Here is a 23,118-nt window from a genome sequence, read left to right as displayed (position 1 = left end):
ATTATATTTTTTTTTTTATTTATAAGACTTAAATTTGAGATCATATATAAGAAAGTCAATTACACTAAGACCAACATCCGCGAACTTGTTAGTGAACCAGTGGTTATTTATATTCAATTATTAAATACTAATACGAAAATATGTGAACAATGTTGATGTGAGGTTATTGTTATAAGAAAAGCACCACGCCTTATGCAAAAATTCAGTGGAATATAAGGTGGGTTTGGGGCCCAAATTTTAACAACGGGAAGGAATATTGTCTAAAACACGATCATGCCATGTAATTAAGCAATGCTAATCTTCTTTGGTTTTATGATTTAATTAATTAATTTTTAATTATTAATAATACCCTACTTCTTTAATGAGTTCTTTTAACCATGCCTGTCTGTGATTGATTGCTTTAGTCTGTATTTCATGTCGGCTTGCTCACATAAAGCACAAAAAAAAAAAGCTGTCTTCCTTTTGTTCACCCCCCTCTGATATCACGGCGACAAGTCAGTTTTCTCAACTTTGGTCCTGCAGACATCACCACCTTGTTACCTTAATCCTCACGAAGTGTAGTTACTAGTGTCCCATTTTCTTCCTTTTCCATTTTGGTTAATTCTCTGGGGTTGCTCATGAGTATTATGGTGCCTTGAAGGTGATTCCTTTTTGGATTTTTTTTTTATATCTGGGATATCAGTTTTTGAGTGGCTTTTTGCTTTTGTTTTTGTTTTGTTTTGTTTTAATTGGTTGTGGTCTCTGTTGAAATGGTTGTTGTGTTGTGCTTTACTTACAGGTTTTGGCTTCTTGGACATCCTCAGCTTCATTTGTTTTAAGCTACAAGGTTCTTGCTTTTTTTGGGGTTTTGGAGGAATTCCATTGCGTCCTTTGATGTTGGGGGAGTGAATTGCAGAAATTGGAGGCTAAGGCAACAGTTAGTGGCATTTCTGGGAAAAGGGGTGTGCTTTTTTGTTGATTCTGCTCCATGTTATTGGACAACTTTGTGATGGCACCAAAGGGGTTTCTGCATCTTCTTGTTTGTTTCTGGGGAAGTGGTATTGCTGCTGTTTTTGCAGTATGAGTTGGAGTTAGAATTTTTGTTATTTTGGAAGACTTGGGGAACAAGATTAAATCTTGTTGCTAGTAAAGAAGACCAAGTGTTGAACTTTTTTTGGGGTCATCACTTTTATAGGTGGTAATGAAGGCTCCTCCCAGTGGTTACTTGCCTAATTCTGGCGAAGGTACTTTTTTCTCAAGGTTTACTTACAGTCTCATTATCTTCTCTCTCTCTCTCTCTCTCTCTCTCTCTCCCTCTTGTGTGTTTGGTAGTGTTTTCCTGTTTCATCAAACAATAACACTGCTTAGGGACTATGAGGATGATTGCTTTCAAGGAAAATAGTGCTTTTATATGGTTGAATTAACATAATACCATTGTAAATCGAATAATAAATATGAGTATATCATGATGAAAGGAAGTTTGCATTATTCATCTGGCTTTAAAGTTGCTGATCTTTTGGTTAAATTTTCTTTAGTTGTTTTGTTAGCCCTCTTCTCCATGAGATGCTTCCTTTTTCCTTGTGGCCTAAATAAAGTGATACCTTGGCATGTTGGCATATTACTTTGTCTTTATTTTGTTGCATTTCACCCCTCATTTTTTGTCACCTTTTATTCTTGTCTGACTTAAAGATAGACTTTCTTGGTTGCAAATGCCAAATCCAGATGTGCTTGATATAAATGCTGTGTAACTGAATTTTAAAATTCTGGGAAATATGCATTTTTTGTTGCGCTTCAGTAAATATGGAATAATTGTGAAAAAATGCGTGCCTGCTACAGGGGAAAGGAAGACCATCAATTCAGAGTTATGGCATGCTTGTGCTGGACCACTGGTTTCTTTACCTCCTGTTGGAAGTCTTGTGGTTTACTTCCCTCAAGGACACAGTGAGCAAGTATGTTTCTTATACCATAATTCTAAGATCATGATATTTCTTCATTGTTTTTTCTAAAGGAACTTCTTTTGACTACTATGACTTTCAGGTTGCAGCATCCATGCAAAAGGAGGCTGACTTCATACCCAGTTATCCTAACCTTCCATCCAAGTTGATTTGCATGCTTCACAATGTTGCCCTGCACGTAGGTGGACTTTCCTCATGTGACATGCCAGTATTGCAATAATGATAACTTTTGAAGATATTTAAAAATAATTATTAGAAGACTAGATGTATTCCATCTCTACCGTGATTTATTTTCCTTGAAGGAGCATGTGCTAATTGTTCAACTTTTGTCACATTTTTTTTTTATCTTGGCCAGTCATATCTGCATGGCATATCTTATTACAAATTCTGTCGACTGTCTTCTATCAAATCTTAGAGTTGAAGACTTTGCAAGCTGTGTTTTTGTTTCCTCATTTGCTTAGCATGGTGCATATTATTTGCCACCTCATCCATATATTAGTTTTAGACCAACCTGGGTGGATAGCTTGAAGCAATATCAGTACAAGAATATTACTTTCTCAAGCATTTGATATGATGGCCCTTTCTGATTTTCTTATGTGAACATATTGCATAATACTTATAGTGATATTCTTTTCTGTTTTTGATCAGGCTGATCCTGAAACTGATGAAGTCTATGCACAGATGACCCTTCAACCTGTAAATAAAGTATGTCAGCTGTTCAATCAGATAATTTATTGATATATATCTTAGATCTATTTCCGACCATTCCTTGAACATCCATCCTGACCAATGATATGGAACTTATTAAAGATTGTGTTTTGATGTAACTGTTCTACAGTATGACAAGGAAGCAATATTGGCATCAGACATGGGTCTCAAACAAAACCAACAACCTACTGAGTTCTTTTGCAAAACTCTTACAGCTAGTGACACAAGCACCCATGGTGGATTTTCTGTGCCTCGTAGAGCAGCTGAGAAAATATTCCCTCCTCTGGTGTGTATTTAACATTTTCATTTAACCTGCAAGGATTGGAATTTTTGTGTCATCTTTCTATGCTGATTAGAGGTGTGTTTGATAGGATTTTTCTATGCAACCTCCAGCTCAGGAGATTGTAGCCAAAGATTTGCATGACAATACATGGACATTTAGACATATTTATCGCGGTATAGCAACTTCTACCTATCCTTCATTGCCTTCATCCTTTAATATATTGTCATTGGTTTTACTTTTATGTATGCCTCATTGATTCCCCAGCAGGATTCATTGTTATCTAAACATATCCTAGAAATATACTAAAACTATTAACATTGGAATTGTATAACAAGTTTGACCAAATTATGAATATAGAACTTAGTATAATTTGATGTTTTACATGGTTGAATGCTAAAATTTCTAGAACATTGGTTACAGGACAACCAAAGAGGCATCTACTGACGACTGGTTGGAGTGTCTTTGTTAGCACTAAAAGGCTGTTTGCTGGAGATTCAGTTCTTTTTATTAGGTAAGGCATAAAATTTTTTGTTTGAAAATTGTAGAATAATTTTCACCCTGTTGCTGAGCCAATTATTTTTTGCTTATTTTTAGAGATGAAAAACAACAACTTCTTTTAGGTATAAAGAGGGCTAATAGACAGCAGCCAGCACTATCTTCATCAGTAATATCCAGTGACAGTATGCATATTGGCATTCTTGCTGCTGCAGCTCATGCAGCTTCAAATAACAGCCCATTTACTATATTTTATAATCCAAGGTACTATTTGTACTTTATGTATTTGCTATGATATGATAACATGGAATGGCTTCCATTGAATATTTGTGACAGTCTCTTATAGACAACTGTCAATTTAACAGGGCCAGCCCTTCTGAATTTGTAATCCCATCGGCCAAGTATAATAAGGCCTTGTACAATCACGCTTCCCTTGGAATGAGATTCAGAATGATGTTTGAGACTGAGGAGTCAGGGGTACGCAGATATATGGGTACAATCACTGGTATCACTGATGTGGATCCTGTCCGATGGAAGAATTCACAGTGGCGCAATCTTCAGGTATTATCAAACTGGTTATGTTTCATGAAGAAAGAGATGCGTTATTTGTATAGCTAGACATGAGCCAGAAAAAAATAGTTAAAAAAGGAATCTAAAACACACATTGTTTAGCGTCCTGTAATCTACATGATCATGTCATGTGCACAACTGTGAAATGTAGTGAATACTGAACCTCTATTGTAGCTTCTTGAGATATTCATGTTTTGAATTTTGATAGGTTGGATGGGATGAATCGACAGCTGGTGAGCGCCCGAGCAGGGTTTCAATTTGGGATATTGAACCAGTGGTGACTCCTTTCTATATTTGTCCTCCTCCATTTTTCAGGCCCAAGTTCCCCAAGGAGCCAGGAATGCCAGGTAGCAAGAGCAACCCCCCACCCCCCGATAACAAGTTCAAATTTCTCACTGCTTCCATTGTTTATCTCTAATTTGCCTCCTAATGAAAAATTTCTTTGATTATTTTTGCTTGTAAACAATTAATCTAACATCTATTTTCACTTAAATACAAATATCAGGTGTGAGAAAATTCAATTCTGGCATTTTGTGATAAAATTGATCAATTTGTATGTAGATATGTGATAAAAGTTAATAATAATTCACCTTACTAGTTGTTAATTCAAGTTTACTGTTCTTAGAATCAACTGTTCTTAATAGGTCATTTCCTCATTGTGAAATGATATCAAGTTGCTTCTATGATGATAGTATAATCTCATATCTAATAGCTTTTTTGAAGTGTAACATTAAGAAAATCCCTATATTTTTTGTGTCTCCTTCTCTTATCCCTTGGATGTTGTCATCTATAGATTGGTGGTAACAGATTATCTTTGCTTTTGGTTTGCAGATGATGAGTCTGATATAGAAAATGCTTTCAAGAGAGCAATGCCTTGGCTTGGAGATGACCTTGGCATGAAGGATGCCTCTAGTTCAGTCTTCCCTGGTTTTAGTTTGATGCAATGGATGAGCATGCAGCAGAATAATCAGTTCTCTGCTGCCCAATCTGGATTTATACCCCCATCCATGCTTTCATCCAATGCACTGCATGGTAACCTTACCACTGATGATCCATCCAAATTATTGAGCTTTCAAGCTCCTGTCCTCTCTTCACCAAATCTTCAATTTAACAAACCTAATTTAGCAAACCAAGTCAACCAATTGCAACAATCCCCAACGTCATGGCCTCCGCAGCAGCAGCAGCAACAGCAGAAGCTGCAGTCAATGTTGCAAACACCCTTAAACCCACTCCAGCAGCAGCAGCAACAGAGGCAACAGCAGCTGCCTGTACCACAAAACCTGTCACAACCACAGCAGCAACAGCCCCAAATGCCTCAACAGAGAGCACAACAGCCACAACAACAGCAACAGCAGTCGTGTCAACAGACCATCATGAGTAACGGGACAGTTGCTTCTAACCAGATTCCAAATCAGTGTGTACAACAACCAGTAACATACTCACAACTTCAGCAACAACAATTACTCTCAGGAAGTATCCCACCCCAACAAAGTTTTCAATCACCCAATAAGAATGCATTGTTGATGACATCCTTACCACAAGACTCACAGTTTCAGCAACAAATAGACCAGCAAGCTAGTCTCTTACAGAGGCAGCAGCAGCAGCAGACACAGTTGCAATCATCTCCGTTGCAGTTATTGCAACAAAGCTTGTCACAGAGGGCATCACAGCAACCACAAATGACTCAAATGTGTCAGCAAAACAGCTCAGAGCAACAACCACAGTTGCAGTTGCTACAAAAATTGCAGCAACAGCAGCAGCAGCAGCAACAACAACAACAGCAACAACTCCTTTCCACTTCTAGCCCACTTTTGCAGTCTCAGCTTCTACATCAACAAAATACTCATCAACAAAACCAGCAATTGCCGCAGCTGCCTCTATCACAGGGTCATCAGCCTCAACAGCTTGGAAACAATGCTTTCTCAATGGAGAAGCTTCTCAATGGAAACAACTACTCTACTTCATCTCTGATGCAAACACAGCAGCTTTCTGTGAACCAACCCCATAATACACAGAAATCACTGACTAATACTAGAGCTCCCTCTACTCTTACAGATGGAGATGCCCCATCATGCTCAACTTCACCATCTACTAATAATTGCCAGATATCTCCAAATCTGATGAAAAGAAATCAACATGTACCGGCAACATTAGGAGGACCTTCAGTACTTGAACCCACCAATCATCTGATGCAGGGACTTCATAGCAAGTCTGAGATGCAGATCAAACATGAATTACCTAGTGTAAGAGGAACTGATCAGCTGAAGTTCAAAGGGACAGTTGCTGATCAGATGGAAGCTTCTTCTGGAACATCTTACTGTATTGATCCTAATAATATCCACCAGAACTTCCCACTTCCCAACTTCTGCATGGATGGGGATGTCCAATCAAACCCAAGAAACAATCTTCCATTTGCCTCTAATCTTGATGGATTAACACCTGATACTTTTCTCTCAAGAGGGTATGATTCTCAAAAGGATCTTCAAAACTTGCTGTCTAATTATGGTGGTGCTCCAAGAGACATTGAAACTGAGCTGTCCACTGCTGCTCTTAGTCCACAGCCGTTTGGGGTGCCAGGCATTCCTTTTAAGCCTGGATGCTCAAGTGATATTGCCATCAATGATCCTGGGGTTTTGAATAATGGCTTGTGGGCTAATCAGACTCAACGAATGCGAACATATACTAAGGTTTGTCATTACTCATTTGTTGAAAAATTTATAGATCTATTTAAACTTAATATATTTACCAAACACATTTGGTGTCTTAATGTTTAATGCAACACAAATAGGTATGTCATGCAATTTTTAGATAGTACAAGTCAAACATCATAGGAGAGCTTTTGTTATTTTTATTTGAGAGGCTCATATATATGTGAAATGTACATGATCAGATACATTTCCTATATACACCTATTGATATTGTCTGAGATTCTTACTTCAACTCTTGATCCTAGATGAATGCTTTCAGTTGCTTTCCCAGTAAGCTTAAGCTATTATTTTTAGCATGACATCCATTCAATCATGATCTTGCCTCCATCCAAACACTGCATATGAATTTGCCTAATGATTTTCAGTCCAATTCAATCATGTCCAACTTCCTTATCTTTTTATAAATCTTAACATGCTAGTTTCAAATTAGAGTTATATATGTATATTTCACTGAATGATCAATAAAATTATAGGCTGCACTTTGTCATACTTCTTAACCTGTATTGTCCTTTGAGACTATTTGATAATTAAGTGTGTATCTTTAGCTCATATTTTGACCCGAAAATTATATCAAGAGGGAGTTGGAGGTTACCATAAGTGTCATTCCTGTGCAGTAGTGTTATCCAAAAATCAACCTGAAATGCTTTGGCCTCAATTGCTTGTGTTTTAATATATTATTTGGATGATATTCAAATGCTTGATACTGATTCACATATTATGAAGGTTCAAAAATGTGGCTCTGTTGGAAGATGTATTGATGTCACCCGTTACAAGGGGTATGATGAACTCCGGCATGATTTGGCTCGGATGTTTGGGATTGAAGGGCAGCTAGAAGATCCTCAAAGGACTGAGTGGAAACTAGTATATGTCGATCATGAAAATGACATTCTTCTTGTTGGTGATGACCCTTGGGAGTAAGTAGTCAATTCCTTGTAGTTCATAGCCCCTACTATTTTATCTTATTCAGGTTTATTATCTTATTCTTGAACTTATAATTCCCTGCAGAGAATTTGTAAGCTGTGTCCAGAGCATAAAGATATTGTCATCTGCTGAGGTACAGAAAATGAGCTTGGATGGGGATTTAGGTCATGTTCCAGTCCCCAATCAAGCTTGTAGTGGAACAGATAACGGCAATGCATGGAGGGGACAGTATGAGGATAACTCGGCAGCCTCATTTAATCGATAAAGATGTCATTTTGGAGCAGTCAACTTGTATATTTTGAGACATGGAGGACTAACTTAACCCTTAAAATTTCTTGTTGGTGCTTCTATATATCACTAGTGGAAAGGAGACATATTCATTGCAACTTGTAAGAGATGCAGTTGATGGGGTAGTGTAGAAGAGGGTTGATACATGGCTGCATCCGGTTCAATGTCAACACGTTTTTAATGGTAGAGAAGTTAGATCCCTAGATGTACCAAAACCAGATTCCTTTACTAAAATGATGCAGATTCTATCTTGGGATCTGCTTTTCTTGTGGCTGCTATTGCATGCTCAGGAATCTTTTTTCTTTCATTTTGGCAAGGTACAGCCATATAGGTCAGCTGGTGTATAATATATATGATTGTTATTATAAAGAAAACGCTTTACTTACAATTCTGTAAATCTTGTGGTTGTTAAAGTTAGGTAACCAAGTAGTGACAGTAAGAATCAACAGTACATGCCAATTCTAGCTTTTGTACAAGTGCCCACGATGTTTCATGGTGGAAACTATGGAGAAGTTTATTATGGATGAAAGAAAATTCAGTTCTTTTTCACCATTTTGCAGTTTTGGGTATTATGTGCTTTAGCTTGCAATTAACTTCTAGCACTTCTAAATGATATCTTGAAGAGGAAACTTTGACACAGTTCACTAGCTCTAGTGTTGTCTTAAATAATGTTATTTGTGACTATATCCCTATGTGAGAAAATTAGTATATAATTTACTTATTATATATGTAGATATATGATAATTTCTGTTTTGGACCTAACCTAGCCTAGGACTAACTCAATCCAATAGGCTTAAGTTAATAAAAGCCAGGAATAAATAGCATAGGACAAGGAGTCCTTAAACAACCTTTAGATATCTCTTGGTCATCCTGCTTGAGGTAACTTCTATAGCAAGTAATAACTTATCATATGATCTTATCTTATCAACACGAGGGAAAAGGTCTATAAAGAGGACCTATCATCATATACTAGGTGTGTATCAATCCTAATTATCTCATAAGTCTTACTCCAACTGACTTTGAGTGTCAAAGTCTTTCTAGGTGACCTTCTCCCATAGTATCTAACTTAAAAATCACTTGAAGGAACCAACCCTTCAACATTCAACTTGAATGCTTGTGAGAGACATGTGATCCCAAGCTCTAGGCTAGTAAGGAATATTGCCTTGGTACGTGGGGATGACTAGTTCTCATTCTTGGTAGGTCTAGGCTGATTTTAATCGATCTTGTTCTTTTCTTTCTCTTTGTCACTCCCTAAACCTCTCTACAATGGTGGAAACCAAGAGAAATAATTCTAATTGTCCATTGAATCCCCAAGGTATAGCAGAGAACTCTCCCAAAAATCCTACCAAGACATCCCATGACCTCAAATTCTTGTCCTAAGTGACAATGAGGTCCCAGACTCAAACCAACTACTGTCTGAGAAGATAACCATGCTTCCATTTCTAAAAACTTACGAGAATTGACATTAATGGATCATAACTATGGAGGAATTGTGGGAGTGTTCTAAGAAATTAAATTGATTAGGAAAATTTGAAAAGAAAAAAAAAATCACAACGATCCTACACTCCAAGACAAAAGTAGAAGCAAAAGGGGCTGTAAAGGGGATCAAAGAATGGTCATAAATACGGAAATGATTGTATTGAACAAGAAGTCCTAGAGAGATAATTCAAAGAATTTATTTCATCCACAAATATGGATAGGACATCAATGAATACACAACTCTGAAATACCACTGAAAAGAAGAAAAGAGAATTTAAGTTATAATATTATGTCCAAAAGGCTCGAGAAGAACACGGACTAAAAGCTTATCACTGCCTCACGAATGCCCACCCTGGTCTAAATGGTACGTGATAGAACATGCATAATCACATAGAAGGTGGTTTCTAGTAGAAGAAAAAATGTAATCCAAGTAAGTGCAATTGGTTTATCTGGAGCTACAGAGGGGTGGCACTGAATCATGCAGACTGCCTTCTGTTATAGCGATTAATTGAAGTTTTCTTTCATGCCCTGAACGTGAAATACAGTGGGTCTTATAATACTTTTATAATATTATGCCATGTGAGTATAATGACAACCTTTTCATATCCTTTCAGTGGTTTCGGTCATGTCATTTAAAGTTTTATTTGAAAAGAAAATTTATAAAATTGTTTTTATAGAGAAGGAACTATATTGGAATTATACATTAATGTGGGATTTTGTTAATTACCAAAGATGAAATCTATGGAGTTTGTAATTCTAAATTATATGGTTTATTGATATAACGATGCTATGAAATATTTATATTTGGATTTAATAAAATTGTTAATTATAAGATATATATATATATATGAATTATCCAAGGTTGAAAGACTGTTTATAATTATTGATATTAATAATTTGTTTTCATGCATGCTTATTGAGTATGTGTATATCCAAAGATAGCATGCATGCCAAGAATATTATGATTTATTGTCCATTAAATTTGTGACACCCTCTTGTAAAAATTCTTAACGAGTTTTCTTAGATTATCAATTATAGAAAATCAACAGGATCTTAAAACCTATGATTTTCACAAACAATAGATGCGTATCTTTTTCCATAGGAAGGCTTGTACCTTTTTCCATAGGAAGACTTTTCTCCGGTGTACTTTGATTTCTTTGAAAAAGGAGAAAAATAAGATTTCACTTCTTTAGACTGTTCTTTTCTGCCTCTCTCCATTCCTGATGGCTATGGATGAGAGAGAACACTTTTCTGTTAGGAAGAAAACCTTATTTCACGTTAGTGGGTATTAACCTCTTTTATAATCACTACTACCATCAAATAGCAGTTCCCTCTAAAGACTTCTCCTAATTAACCCAATTACAATTTAGTCCTTAATTATTAATTATTTATTTATTAGTCCTTACATAAGTCACATGTCTCTCACATGAGACATTAATTCTAACATTCTCCCACTTGGCTCACGTGACATTAATAAACATTATGGACTAAATAAATAAATAGATTAACTAACATAATGCGCATTAAAAATTGACTAAATTGTTCTATACGTTAGGTACATCATAATTTCATGATTAAGAATAAGAACCAATTCGAGTCATGGCGATTGTACATAATCTAATCTACATAGTCCCTTCCATGCACTACAAATTAGTCTTCTCCTTAATATGACCATTAGTTAGGAGTACATAATTGGTCCAACATAATGTCTTCATTCAAGACAAAACCTGTTAACATTACTCTAACACAAACATGCATGCAAACATAGAGAACAGGTAATTAGAAACATATCATAATTGAACTCAGAGTGTCACTAAAATGCATAAGATAAATTACACTTAATGATCATCAATAACAATAATGCCCATACTTTCAACATGTTCTATAATGTCTTGGGCAGTAATCCCTTATTCCAAGGGCCAACTATCATAAGATTTGTGCTAATATGTTCTATTGACACTCTTTGTTTCTGAACTTTTTCCTTCACGACAAAGTACTTCAATTTCATATGCTTAGCACCCTTAGAGTACTTATCGTTCTTACAAAAATATTGCTGCAGAATTATCACAATACATTTTCAGCGGCCTAACAATACTGTCGACAATTCCAAGCCCTGAAATAAAGTTTCGTAGCCAATGAGCTTGAATTGTAGCCTCAAAACATGCTACAAATTCAGCTTTCAGATGCAACACCAATTGATGCATACAAAATAACTTTCATTTGTTTTCGTTCCATATCATTTCTAGGACATTGTTCGAGACTAAATTTGTCTCCCTTCTAAATTAAAACAGGTGATGTTAAACACCTTTCCATCTTGAATTTCTCTAGTATTTTATTGATATATGCTTTCTGAGGTAAGCCTAACAATCCTTGTGATCTATTTCAGAATATTTCTATCCCTATCACATGGCTTACCTCACCCATATCTTTCACTTCAAAGTTACTAGAGAGAAATTTCTTAGTCTCATGAAGAAGACCAAGATCGTTAGTTGCAAGCAAGATATCATCAATATACAGAATTAGAAAAATAACCTTACTCCCACTGATCTTCAGATACATATACCGATCAACAGTATTTTCCTTAAATCCAAAGGAAACAATGGTATCATTAAACCTCAAATACCATTGGCGGGAAGCTTGCTTTAAGACTGTATATTGATTTCTTTAGTTTGCACACCATGTGTTCCTTTCCCTTAATTGAAAAAACCATTGGTTGGTCCATATAAACATTCTCTTCTAAATCTCCATTAAGAAAGGCGGTTTTCACATCCATCTGATGTAGCTCCAAGTCATAATGGACTACTAATGCCATGATAATCCTGAAGGAATCTTTTGGTGAGACCGATTGAAACGTCTCTTTATAATCAATGTCATATTTTTGAGTAAATCCCTTAGCAACAAGTTTAGCCTTGTAACGTTCAAGGTTGCCATGAGAGTCACGTTTAGTCTTGAAAACCTACTTACAACCAACTCTCTTACAACCCTTTGGTAATTCTACAAGGCTCAAACACCATTATGTTCCATGGAATTTATCTCTTCTTTCATGGCATTTAACCACTTCTCAAAATTATCACAACTTACAGCTTGTGAAAACGAAACTGGATCATTATCATTAATGCTCAAGTCTATTTCTGTTTGATGTAGGTATACCACATAGTCATTTGAAATAGCTAGTCTCCTTTTTCTCTTTGAGACCTCCTTAATGCTACTTCCTACGGTTCTTCCACAATAGGTTCATTATGCATTATGGGTTCATTATTGTGTTGCTCCTCTTCATTAATTTTGTAACAGCAACTAAAAGAAGCAATCACCTTATTACTAGAGGCACAAGCTAAAAGGACTTGCACTCTAACTTCTTTAATTTCCACTTCTCGTGAAACTGTACTCCCACTGATTTCACTATTTTCAATGAACCTTGCATTTCCAGGTTCGACAATTCTCATACTATGATTAGAACAATAAAACATATACCCTTTTGACTTTTCTGGATAACTAATGAAATATCCACTAATTTTTCTTGCATCCAATTTTCTTTCTTGCGGATTATAAATCCTTATTTCTGTCTGGCAACCCCAAACATGCAGGTGCCTTATACTAGGTGTCTTATTTGTCCACAGTTCAAAGGTGTCTTTGGAACTGCCTTACTAGGAACCCTATTCAACAAATACATGACAATTTTCAAGACATACATCCACAAAGATACGGGTAAAGTCAAATTGATTAACATACTCCTAATTATATCCATTAAAATTCTATTACGCCTTTCTGATACACCATTTTGTTGTGGTGTACTGGACATTGTGTATTATGCCCAAATGCCACGTTTCTGAAGAAGCTTAGCAAATGGACCTGGATGTTTCCCAGTTTCATCATATCTTCCGTAATACTCACCACCTCTATCATATCTAATAATTTTCCCATTTATGTCTAATTTCCTTTTTACTTCATTGTAGTAAATTTCTAAGTCATCCATTGCCTAAGAAATCTCGGGCAGTAAATAGACATAACCATAACGTGAATAATCATTAATAATGGTGATAAAGTATCCTTCCTTTCCGAAAAAATTAACATCAAAAGGTCCACAAATATCAGTATGCACAATTTCAAGAAGCTGAGTGCTTCTTGTAGCTCCTTGCTTTGTATGTTTTGCTTGTTTTCCCTTAATACGACCCACACAAATATTTAGATCCATAAAATCTAGATAAGGAAGAATTTCATTCTTTAATAATCTTTCCATCCTTTCTCTAGAAATGTGACCTAAACGTTTATGCCACAAAAAAGCAGATCGTTCATTCACTAAAATACGTTTAGTGTCAACATTATGATGCAGAGTTAAAACAGTTTCAACATACAAACTGTTTATTTTCAATTTATATAAACCATCACAAAGAATACCAGTACCAATGAGATGATTATGCTTAAATAAATTGAAACACCTATTACCAAAATTAAAAGAGTATCCAGTAACATCAAGTTCAGATAATGAAACTAAATTCCTAGATAAACTAGGTACGTAAAGAATTTCCAGTAAATCTAAATGATGTCGAGTGTTGAGTTTTAAATAATAAGTCTCGACTACTTACACTGAAGCTTTCACTTTATTCCCCATGAAGACAAACTTCTCATTTGAGTTTATGGTTTGGATTGTAAGGAATCTCTGCATAGCGTTAGAAACATGAGTCATACATCCAGAATTAATCCATCATGTATCATTGGAAAACTTCAGTTAAGTTTGATTCAAAACATACATGAGCATTAAGCTCACTTTTCTTTTTGAACCAAGACTTGCACTTTAGGTAATCCTTTTGGAAATGTCTTGATTTCCTACAAAATTGACAATTATTTCCCTTTGATACCTTCCTCTGGATTTGCAAAGAGTATTGATCTTTAATTACTCTCTGCCTTTATCATGCTTCTTCATAAATTTCTTTCTAGCTCCTTGATTCCCTTGGTGGCTTACATAATGGACTAAGTGAACATATTGTGCAATTCATGCACATTCCATTTATCTTTCATGGTATTATAGCTCATTTAGAACAGGTCAAACTCAAACGGTAATGAGTTTAGAATAAACTGAACAAGAAAGTTCTCATTCACAGCCATTATATTTCCAAGGTCTTAAGTCTTGCTGCAATGTTTGTCATTTCAATGACATGTTCATACATAGTACGTGAACCATCAAACTTCATGGTGGCCAATGTACTCATTAATGTCCCAACAATAGACTTATAAGCTATTTGAGAGCGCTCTCCCACTAATCACATAAACCTTTTAGCACTTTCGATTTTAGGGAGAGTTGTCTTAATACTGTTTGCAACAGTCATTCTCATTTACATTAGGCTGAGTCTGTCCGATCTTTCCCAATCTTTATAGTGGGTTTCTCTTCATTGCTACTAGCATCAATAATAGTAACAAACTTCTCTTTCAACATAGCAAGATCATGATCCAAAACACCGAGGTGAAATTGGACTTGCTCATTTCTGTTAGAGAAGTTAAGCCCATTAAAATTGACACAGATGATACATAAGAATCCAATGAATTCAAAACATGTATTACATAATAAAATTCACATAAGTGCTTTGAGACATAAAATACATGTCATACATATGATTCATTCAAATAATAGTCAATGTATATTGATGTTCTCCTTTGGGTGATACACCAACACACAACATACAAACATAATGATGCTAATAAAATTTTAACATTATTTGACAATTAAATATGCACCAATTAGTAGTATCTATTTCCTTTGAGCATATAAATAAAACTAATGATACACACAAATCGCTTACAATTATATTCATTAATTATAAGAACAACTAATCAACCTTTGGGCGATCCATAAATACCTTATAACAATGAATTTCAATTACCCATAAACCAATAACCATATAATTTAGCATCCATTATTCTATGAGTAATCAAAATAATCATTAATTTTGGAATTAAACAACCTTACAAATTTGGCCACTTTGGTGACTAACAAATTCAATATACATTTAATTCCAACCAAATATAATTGAAATAATCATTAATTTGGAATTAAATAACCTTACAAATTTGGTCACTTTGGTGACTAACAAATTCAACATACATTTAATCCAACCAAATATATATGGCCTGCACGTACTTATTGCTATTAACAATACATAGTCATTCTATTAATTTCATTCCAGGCCATAAAATAATATTTGCATTTATTTGTGTTTTGCATTCAAACACATTCAAAGGAATATGTAGCATATACATATTTACTGCTACCAATAATTTAAAAAAATTCACGTTAATTTAATTAAAGAACATAAACTTTCAATCCTTTAATCACATTTAATAATCATTTTTGAAAAAAAAAGCAACTGGGATTGGGAATAGCAAAAAGGAGTTTGCAAATAGCAATTCGAAAAGGAATCGTGCAACCTACGTACATGGCAGCGCTTTTCACAGAATTGAAATTAACACGTACCTACGTGCAGCTTTTGAAAAAAGGATAATATTTGCATTCTCCAAACAATAATTGGAACTAAAACTTTCTATAAAGTGGTACGTAATTGCCAAATTTTATTATTATTATAATATATGATTGTCATCTTTGATCTCAAATAAAAGGCATGAATTTGCAGTTCGACTAAAGTGTCACTTTTAGCTTTCTTTCCCAAAATTAGAATTCAACAATAATGAAATATTACCAATAAGACAATACCAGCGGAAAATAAAACCCCTAAATTTTATAATTAGGGTTGATGTATAATTGAGAGAAATTAAATTATCCTTAAATTTCATAATTAAGGTTCATGCATAATTGAGAGAAATTAAATAATTATTGGAGAACCATAAATTTCATAACACATGCTCTGATACCACTGGTAAAAAATTCTTAAGGGATTTTCTTAAACTATCAATTATAGAAAACTTACAGGATCTTGAAACCTATGGTTCTCACAAACAATAAATGCGTACCTTTCTCCATAGGAAGACTTGTATCTTTCTCCATAGGAAGAATTTTCTCCGGTGTACTTAGATTTCCTTGAAAGAGGAGAGAAATAAGCACTTCCTTAGACCTTTTTTTCTGCCTCTTTCCGTTCGTGATGACTATGGGTGAGAGAGAACACTTTTCTGTCAAGAAGGGGACCTTATTTTAGGTTAGTGGATATTAACCCCTTTTATAACCACTACTCCCATGCAGTTCCCTCTAAAGACTTCTCCTAATTAACCCAATTATAATTTAGTCCTTAATTATTAATTATTCATTTATTAGTCCCTACATAAGTCACATGTCTCTCACATAAGACATTAATTCTAACACCTCTACCTCAATATACAGATTTATGTAATAACATACATGAACATATGGAATTACATAAAATGAGATTTTATTCAATGAACATAAAAAAGCTCACGTGGGTAAAAAGTTCACATTCACTTCACCATTACAAATAAAACTTGTTAGAAATATTTTCGGCTCAAAACATCATGCATTTAAAACAAAAGCTCGTGCCCCAATGTCACATCTTATCAGAGCATTGTGTTTAATCGTCCTTTAGCATGAGGTTCTCCATAGCTATGCACCTAACAATCTGCTCCCACGAGCACAAAGTTCGAGATCATCACAGGATCAAAACACAAACAATACACAAGGAGTGAGTTATCATATTTCTAACTAATAGAGAGAAACAACACAACATAGATATACATATCATATAAATGAAATACAACTTACTTAAATACAACTCACGTTATTCCACTACTTATCACGAGACATCACATCTCAACACTACCCGTTTCACACATTTTCACATCATTCACGTACTCAAGAATCAAAACACAATATCACTCAACCAATCAATATCGATCAAATACACAGGCGTTATGCAACAAATGTACTAAAACTCAATCCTATATGCAATGTGGTACCATGTCAGTGAAAAATCTCGTCGAGCACCTAGGAGTACATGACAAGACAAACCACACATTGGTAAGTTAGGTCACTCTTACTAGGTAAAATCATAGGGAGACCAGTCAAGGTCACTCTGTTTTGCGAGAACGCTCCAATCATATGGGATCAACATAGACTTCAAGAAGCATTCAAACCGAGTGTATTTACCCCCAAGGTCTACACTTCGAAGAGTTCGTCAAGGCCTCTCCCTCCTAAGTCAGGTCCAACCTAGAAAACATTTCAGCACACAAACTCTATCTATGAATTGTACAAAACACACGACTCCTCAATTGTTCTCAAAATAATTTTATCTCGTCGCACTTATGATTAAACTGGTTGGATCCCCACAGTGGTTCCCATCATAATATTCGTCATGCATTAACTCGTCGCCCTTAAAGGGTCTTATAATCGTGTGATTGTATAGCTCATAGCTCATAACTCAATGCACACAACATCTCAATACACATTTATATTACAATTCAATACATACTCATTTTATCACATACACTCAATCTCAATCACAATGGTATAATTCCAAAGCAATATATTATCATACGTCATGAATCATATACACATCACACAATATTAATATATACATGGCACACACATAGACTTTATGATGAGAATCCTGAAATTGGCCAAATACAGGCTAAAGGCCCAAGTGGAGAAGGGCGAAGGCCCAAGTGGAGAAGGATAAAGCTCCCGAGTGGAGAAGAATGAAGGCCCAAGTGGAGAAGGATGAAGGCCTAGAGGCAGAGACACTATCAAGACTATTAATTGATGTTGAAGGCCCAGATTAATTTGAAGGCCCATAATAAATATGTTCTAGTTAGTTATAATTTTTATTTATTGTAATTTTGACCCAAACTGTTTAGAAGACCCATGTCTATTTTTATCTTTTTGTTCAGATACACTATAAGTATTGGTTTTTATTTTCAATAAAGAAAACTTTTGGCATTTTCATAAAATTGGGTGAGAGTTTCTCTCTGGGTTCCTTGTTGAACCAATTATCAGACTTATCAAGGTAATTCTTGTGGCGTCTACCCTGACTTATCTTCCTTCACTGGAAGTGGCGTCTACCCTAACTTATCTTCCTTCACTGAAAGTGGCGTCTACCCGGACTTATCTTCCTTCACCGGAAGTGGCGTCTACCCTGGCTTATCTTCCTTCAATGGAAGTGGCGTCGTCCAAAAACTCTACAACTTGTATCAAGCGATCTGCCCCGTAAGGTTCACATCATCTGGTATCAGAGCTTCGGCTCTTGATACAGGTTCTATCCTATCCTATCCTTTTTTTTTTCTTTTTTTTGGTAATTTGTCCTTGTTTCGCTCTTGTTTGCGTCTTGATGCGTTCTTGTTTGTGTCTTTGTTTCGTTCTTGTTCTTGTTCTTGTCATGTTTTTGTTCTTGTTCTTGTTCTTGTTTCTTGTGTCTTTTAGACTTTGTGTCAAAAAAAAAAATCTGTTTGAGTTTTATTTCAAGTTAAAAAAAAAGTTGCAGAAATTTGAAAAAAAAAGAGAGAAGAAAACAAGAAAAAAAAAAGAAAAGAAAAGAAAAGAAAGTGGGGTGTTTGATCTTTGAACACGAAATTGAGGAAGTTAGAGACTTTTTTTTGGCTGAAAATCGTGTACCAAATCCCCTTATCTAGATTCTCCTTTGAATTCTGAGCGTTTTGATATATAGTGGGCCTCAAACGGACAACCGTAGCAAAAGTTATGAGCATTTGAAGTTTACTGGTCATATCTGTTATCTTATCTGTTATCCTATCTAATATCTTATCTGTTATCTTATCTGTTATCTTATCTAATATCTTATCTATTATCCTATCTAATATCTTATCTGTTATCCTAGCTAATATCCTATCTAATATCTTATTTGTTATCATATTTGTTACCCAAATTAAAGCTAATCTGTTATCCAAATCCAATCTAATATATTATTATCCAAATCAAATCCAAGTTGTTATCCCAAATCAAATCTGTCTGTGATCATTATATTTTCTTTCCTTTTATTTTATATTACCTCGTGTGTCTAATTTGGTCCATCCAGGAACTTAAGAGGAAACACAAGTGGTAAAAGGCAAGAGTGAAAACATCACACAAAAGCTTATATTGAGAACATCAAACACGAGTGAACTACCATCAAAGAGAGAAACACGTGAGTAGAGTGTGGTGAGGTTCGGATTTTTTTTTTTAAATTACTGCAAAATTCTTTGTTCCTTAATCATGGCAGGAGCTGGTGACAATGGTGGTGTATATCATCAACTGGACGGATTTCAGCGCTTGTTACTAGATGCGATGACTACACAAATGCAACGTTTGTTGAACCGTAATAATGAAGTGCTCTACAGGTGAATAGAACAACTAGAGCACCAAATGAATCCAAATGCTGGGAGACCTTATGGTGGCAACAGAAGGGTCAATGATGGATCAAACCAAATAGAGGGGCAAGACAGAATTGAGGGAGTAAAACTCAATGTATCCTCTTTTAAAGGCAGGAGTGACCCAGACGCCTACGTTGACTGGGAGATGAAGATTCAACATGCATTCTCGTATAATGATTATCCTGAAGAGCAGAAGGTGAAGTTAGCAGCAGCTACATTCTCAGACTATACCCTTGTTTGGTGGAAGAAAAATCAAAGAGAGATGAAGAGAGAGGAAGGGCGAGAGATAGATACATGGACTGAGATGAGAAGGATTATGCGAAAGAGGTATGTTACAACTAGCTACAGTAGAACCATGCGACAAAAACTTCAGAGGTTATCCCAAGGAAGTTTGACTGTTGAGGACAAGGAGATGGAGATGGCACTAGTGAGGGCCAACATTGAAGAGGACACCAAAGCAGTGCATGATGGCTTCACCAACAAGATTTCTTTCCAGCACCATGACCAGAAAATTATTCATAAACCTCTATCCCTTAGAGAAGTGTGTGATAACCAAATCAGAAGGAGAGAAAAGAGAGAACAAGAGAGAGACAATAGTGAGGCATCACAGAGGAATAGAAAAAGGAAGAGTGATACACTTGAGAGATGGAGTGATACACAAGAGAGAGAGTGATAATTCTAATCAGTTAACTATTTATGTTTCTCCTAGTGTTCAACCCTTATTGCAGGAATTTAAAGATGTCTTTCCCATGGAGATTCCTCATGGACTGCCACCTTCAAGAAGCATAGAACATCAAGTTGTTCTCTTTCTAGAAGCTTCATTGCCTAACAAGCCAACTTACAACAGCAAGCCCCAAGAGACTCAGCATTAGGATGCACAAGTCAAAGTTGAGTATGTGAAAAGATTGTATGGCCAAGTGAAGGTGCAAATTGCAAAGAAGAATGAAAGTTATACTAAGCAAGCCAACAAGAAAAGGAAGGAAGTGGTACTTGAACCTGGTGATGATCCTGGACATTTGAGGGCAAATGTTTTCCAAGAAGGAGGAAATGATGAGAATTCTGAAATTGGCCAAATACAGGCTAAAGGCCCAAGTGGAGAAGGATAAAGCCCCCGAGTGGAGAAGGATGAAGGCCCAAGTGGAGAAGGATGAAGGCCCAGAGGTAGAGACACTATCAAGACTATTAATTGATGCTGAAGGCCCATAATAAATATGTTCTATTTAGTTATAATTTTTATTTATTGTAATTTTGGTCCAAACTGTTTAGAAGGCCCATGTCTATTTTTATCTTTTTTTTTCAGATACACTATAAGTATTGGTTTTTATTTTCAATAAAGAAAACTTTTGGCATTTTCATAAAATTGGGTGAGAGTTTCTCTCTGGGTTCCTTGTTGAACCAATTATCAGACTTATCAAGGTAATTCTTCTAGCGTCTACCCTGACTTATCTTCCTTCACTGGAAGTGGCGTCGTCCAAAAACTCTACAGCCTGTATCAAGCGATCCGCCCCGTAAGGTTCACATCACTTTAACTATGAACTATGAAATACACACAACTACTCAATTGTTTTCAAAATCATTTTAACTTGTCGTGCCTCAAAGCGATTCAACTCGTTGGGTTCCCACGGTGGATCCCATCACAATACTCATCGCATAAAAACTCGTCGCCCTTAAAGGATCTTACAATTGTGTGATTGCACAGTTCATAGCTCACAACTCAATACATACAATATCTCAATACACGTGTATCTCACAATTTATCATATATTCAATTTATCACTTACTTACATTTTCAATCACAATTTCATGATCCCAATATAATAATTTATCATGCTAATCTAGTAAAACCTTATCCAAAATACAAACAAATTATACAAAAATGTTTCTCACAACATGGAGAGTAAAACCCCTCAAACAATTTCACATAATCACATCAAAATCAAAGGAAGAATTATAATACAATAAACATCCCAAAATAAATTCCAATTTGATCATTTAAGGATCCCTACACATATTCATTATAACCCCAATTGCGATAAACTCATTCATTACCTCTAAGCGGGCTCACGTGTGTAGTCCGATAGTGATAACGGCATCTCTAGTGATTTACTAAGATTCTCCAACCTTTTCCTCTGGTTGCTCTGTTAGAGTTTTCAAGCGTTAGAGAGGAGAAGGGATTAAAGCCTTCATTGTACTATTTGCATGAAATAAACATTTCTCCCTCTATAGACATTATTTTTCAAATCCCACCAATGGAGATGTGCAAAAATGAATTTCAAACCCAGTGTCCAAATTTCATAACGATCCAATGGTTAACGAGTCCAGGATATTAGTTTTACTAGGACAGGTTTGGGTGCATGTGGGAAAAAAAAGAGCTCGGTGCGAAGGACATTTCTCGCACCACTGATATTATTCTAAAAATTCCAACGGTGAGGACGTGCCAAAATGAGTTTTAAACTTGGTGTTCAAATTTCATGATGATCCAATGGTTAAGGAGTATGGGGTCGTAGTTTTACTAAGATAAGTTTGAGTGTATGTGGGAAAAAAGATAGGGTTTTGGGAGAGGGAAAAGAGAAAACGAATTTGAGAGGGAGATAGAGTGTAGAGACGTATGATAAATGTAAAAACTAACATAATATGTCTATTTATTGCTAGGGTACTCTCAACCTATTATTTATGCTATTTTTTTATTTTATAAAAAAAAACTCAATGTTATTCCCTGCCAAATGAAAAAATAAAATGTTCTTTTTATTTCCTTCAAACCATTATTTTGATTAGTACAATTATTTTTTCTTATTTATTTAATTATAAAAACCTCATTATTTTTCTAAAACTCTATTTATTTTTAAATAAAACACCTTTTAATTTATTTTACGAAAAACAGGGTGTTACAAAATTATATTTGCTTGGCAACATTATTGATATGGAAATGAGTTTATTTATCACCCAAAGGTGAACTTAGATGCTGATTAAAGTATATATAGTTTGAATCCATTAGGTTTACTCAAAAAATTAAAGTGAGTTTGTTTAAATGTATGCAACTATGCATAACATATTTGCTTTGGCTAACTGCATGATTGGGTTCAATAGGTTGAATTATGCTAATTGACCTGAAATGATCCAATTTCAACTGAGTGTGATGGACTTAGACTTAGTATTGGTAATGGATGAAAACCCTCGATCATTAAAAAGACCAATACATATGCTAACAAGTTTCTTTGAGGATTGGAAGCGGACTAGTAAATTGTTATTGAACTTGATGAGATTGACCGTGGCTACAAATGTTAAGCCATGTATGCCCAAAAGAGGTAATGTATTGAAGTTCATAAAATTGGCCAGGGATTATTCACATTCTAACATTACTGACAAGGCACTGTGGGATACCTATCAAGTGAGCTGACAAATAAGAAGTTTGATT

General features: G+C 35.3%; 1 protein-coding gene across 1 annotated transcript; it reads left to right on the top strand.

The window, feature by feature from the left end:
* Positions 1–296: 296 nt before the first annotated feature.
* On the top strand, positions 297–8,456 carry LOC100815277 (auxin response factor 19). The gene is made up of 14 exons (XM_003546471.5): positions 297–640; positions 779–1,223; positions 1,816–1,928; positions 2,017–2,112; positions 2,583–2,639; positions 2,773–2,928; positions 3,014–3,098; positions 3,346–3,436; positions 3,520–3,684; positions 3,786–3,981; positions 4,199–4,337; positions 4,822–6,677; positions 7,422–7,612; positions 7,704–8,456. Exons 2-14 carry the CDS (start codon positions 1,181–1,183, stop codon positions 7,882–7,884), a joined length of 3,369 nt encoding a protein of 1,122 aa, XP_003546519.1. The 5' UTR covers positions 297–640; positions 779–1,180; the 3' UTR covers positions 7,885–8,456.
* The last annotated feature ends 14,662 nt before the right edge of the window (positions 8,457–23,118 follow it).

The sequence above is a fragment of the Glycine max genome, chromosome 15 (genome assembly GCF_000004515.6).
Source record: "Glycine max cultivar Williams 82 chromosome 15, Glycine_max_v4.0, whole genome shotgun sequence".
Classification (NCBI taxonomy): domain Eukaryota; kingdom Viridiplantae; phylum Streptophyta; class Magnoliopsida; order Fabales; family Fabaceae; genus Glycine; species Glycine max.
Note: the sequence above shows the minus strand (reverse complement) of the source record. Positions and strands in the feature narration are given on the sequence as shown.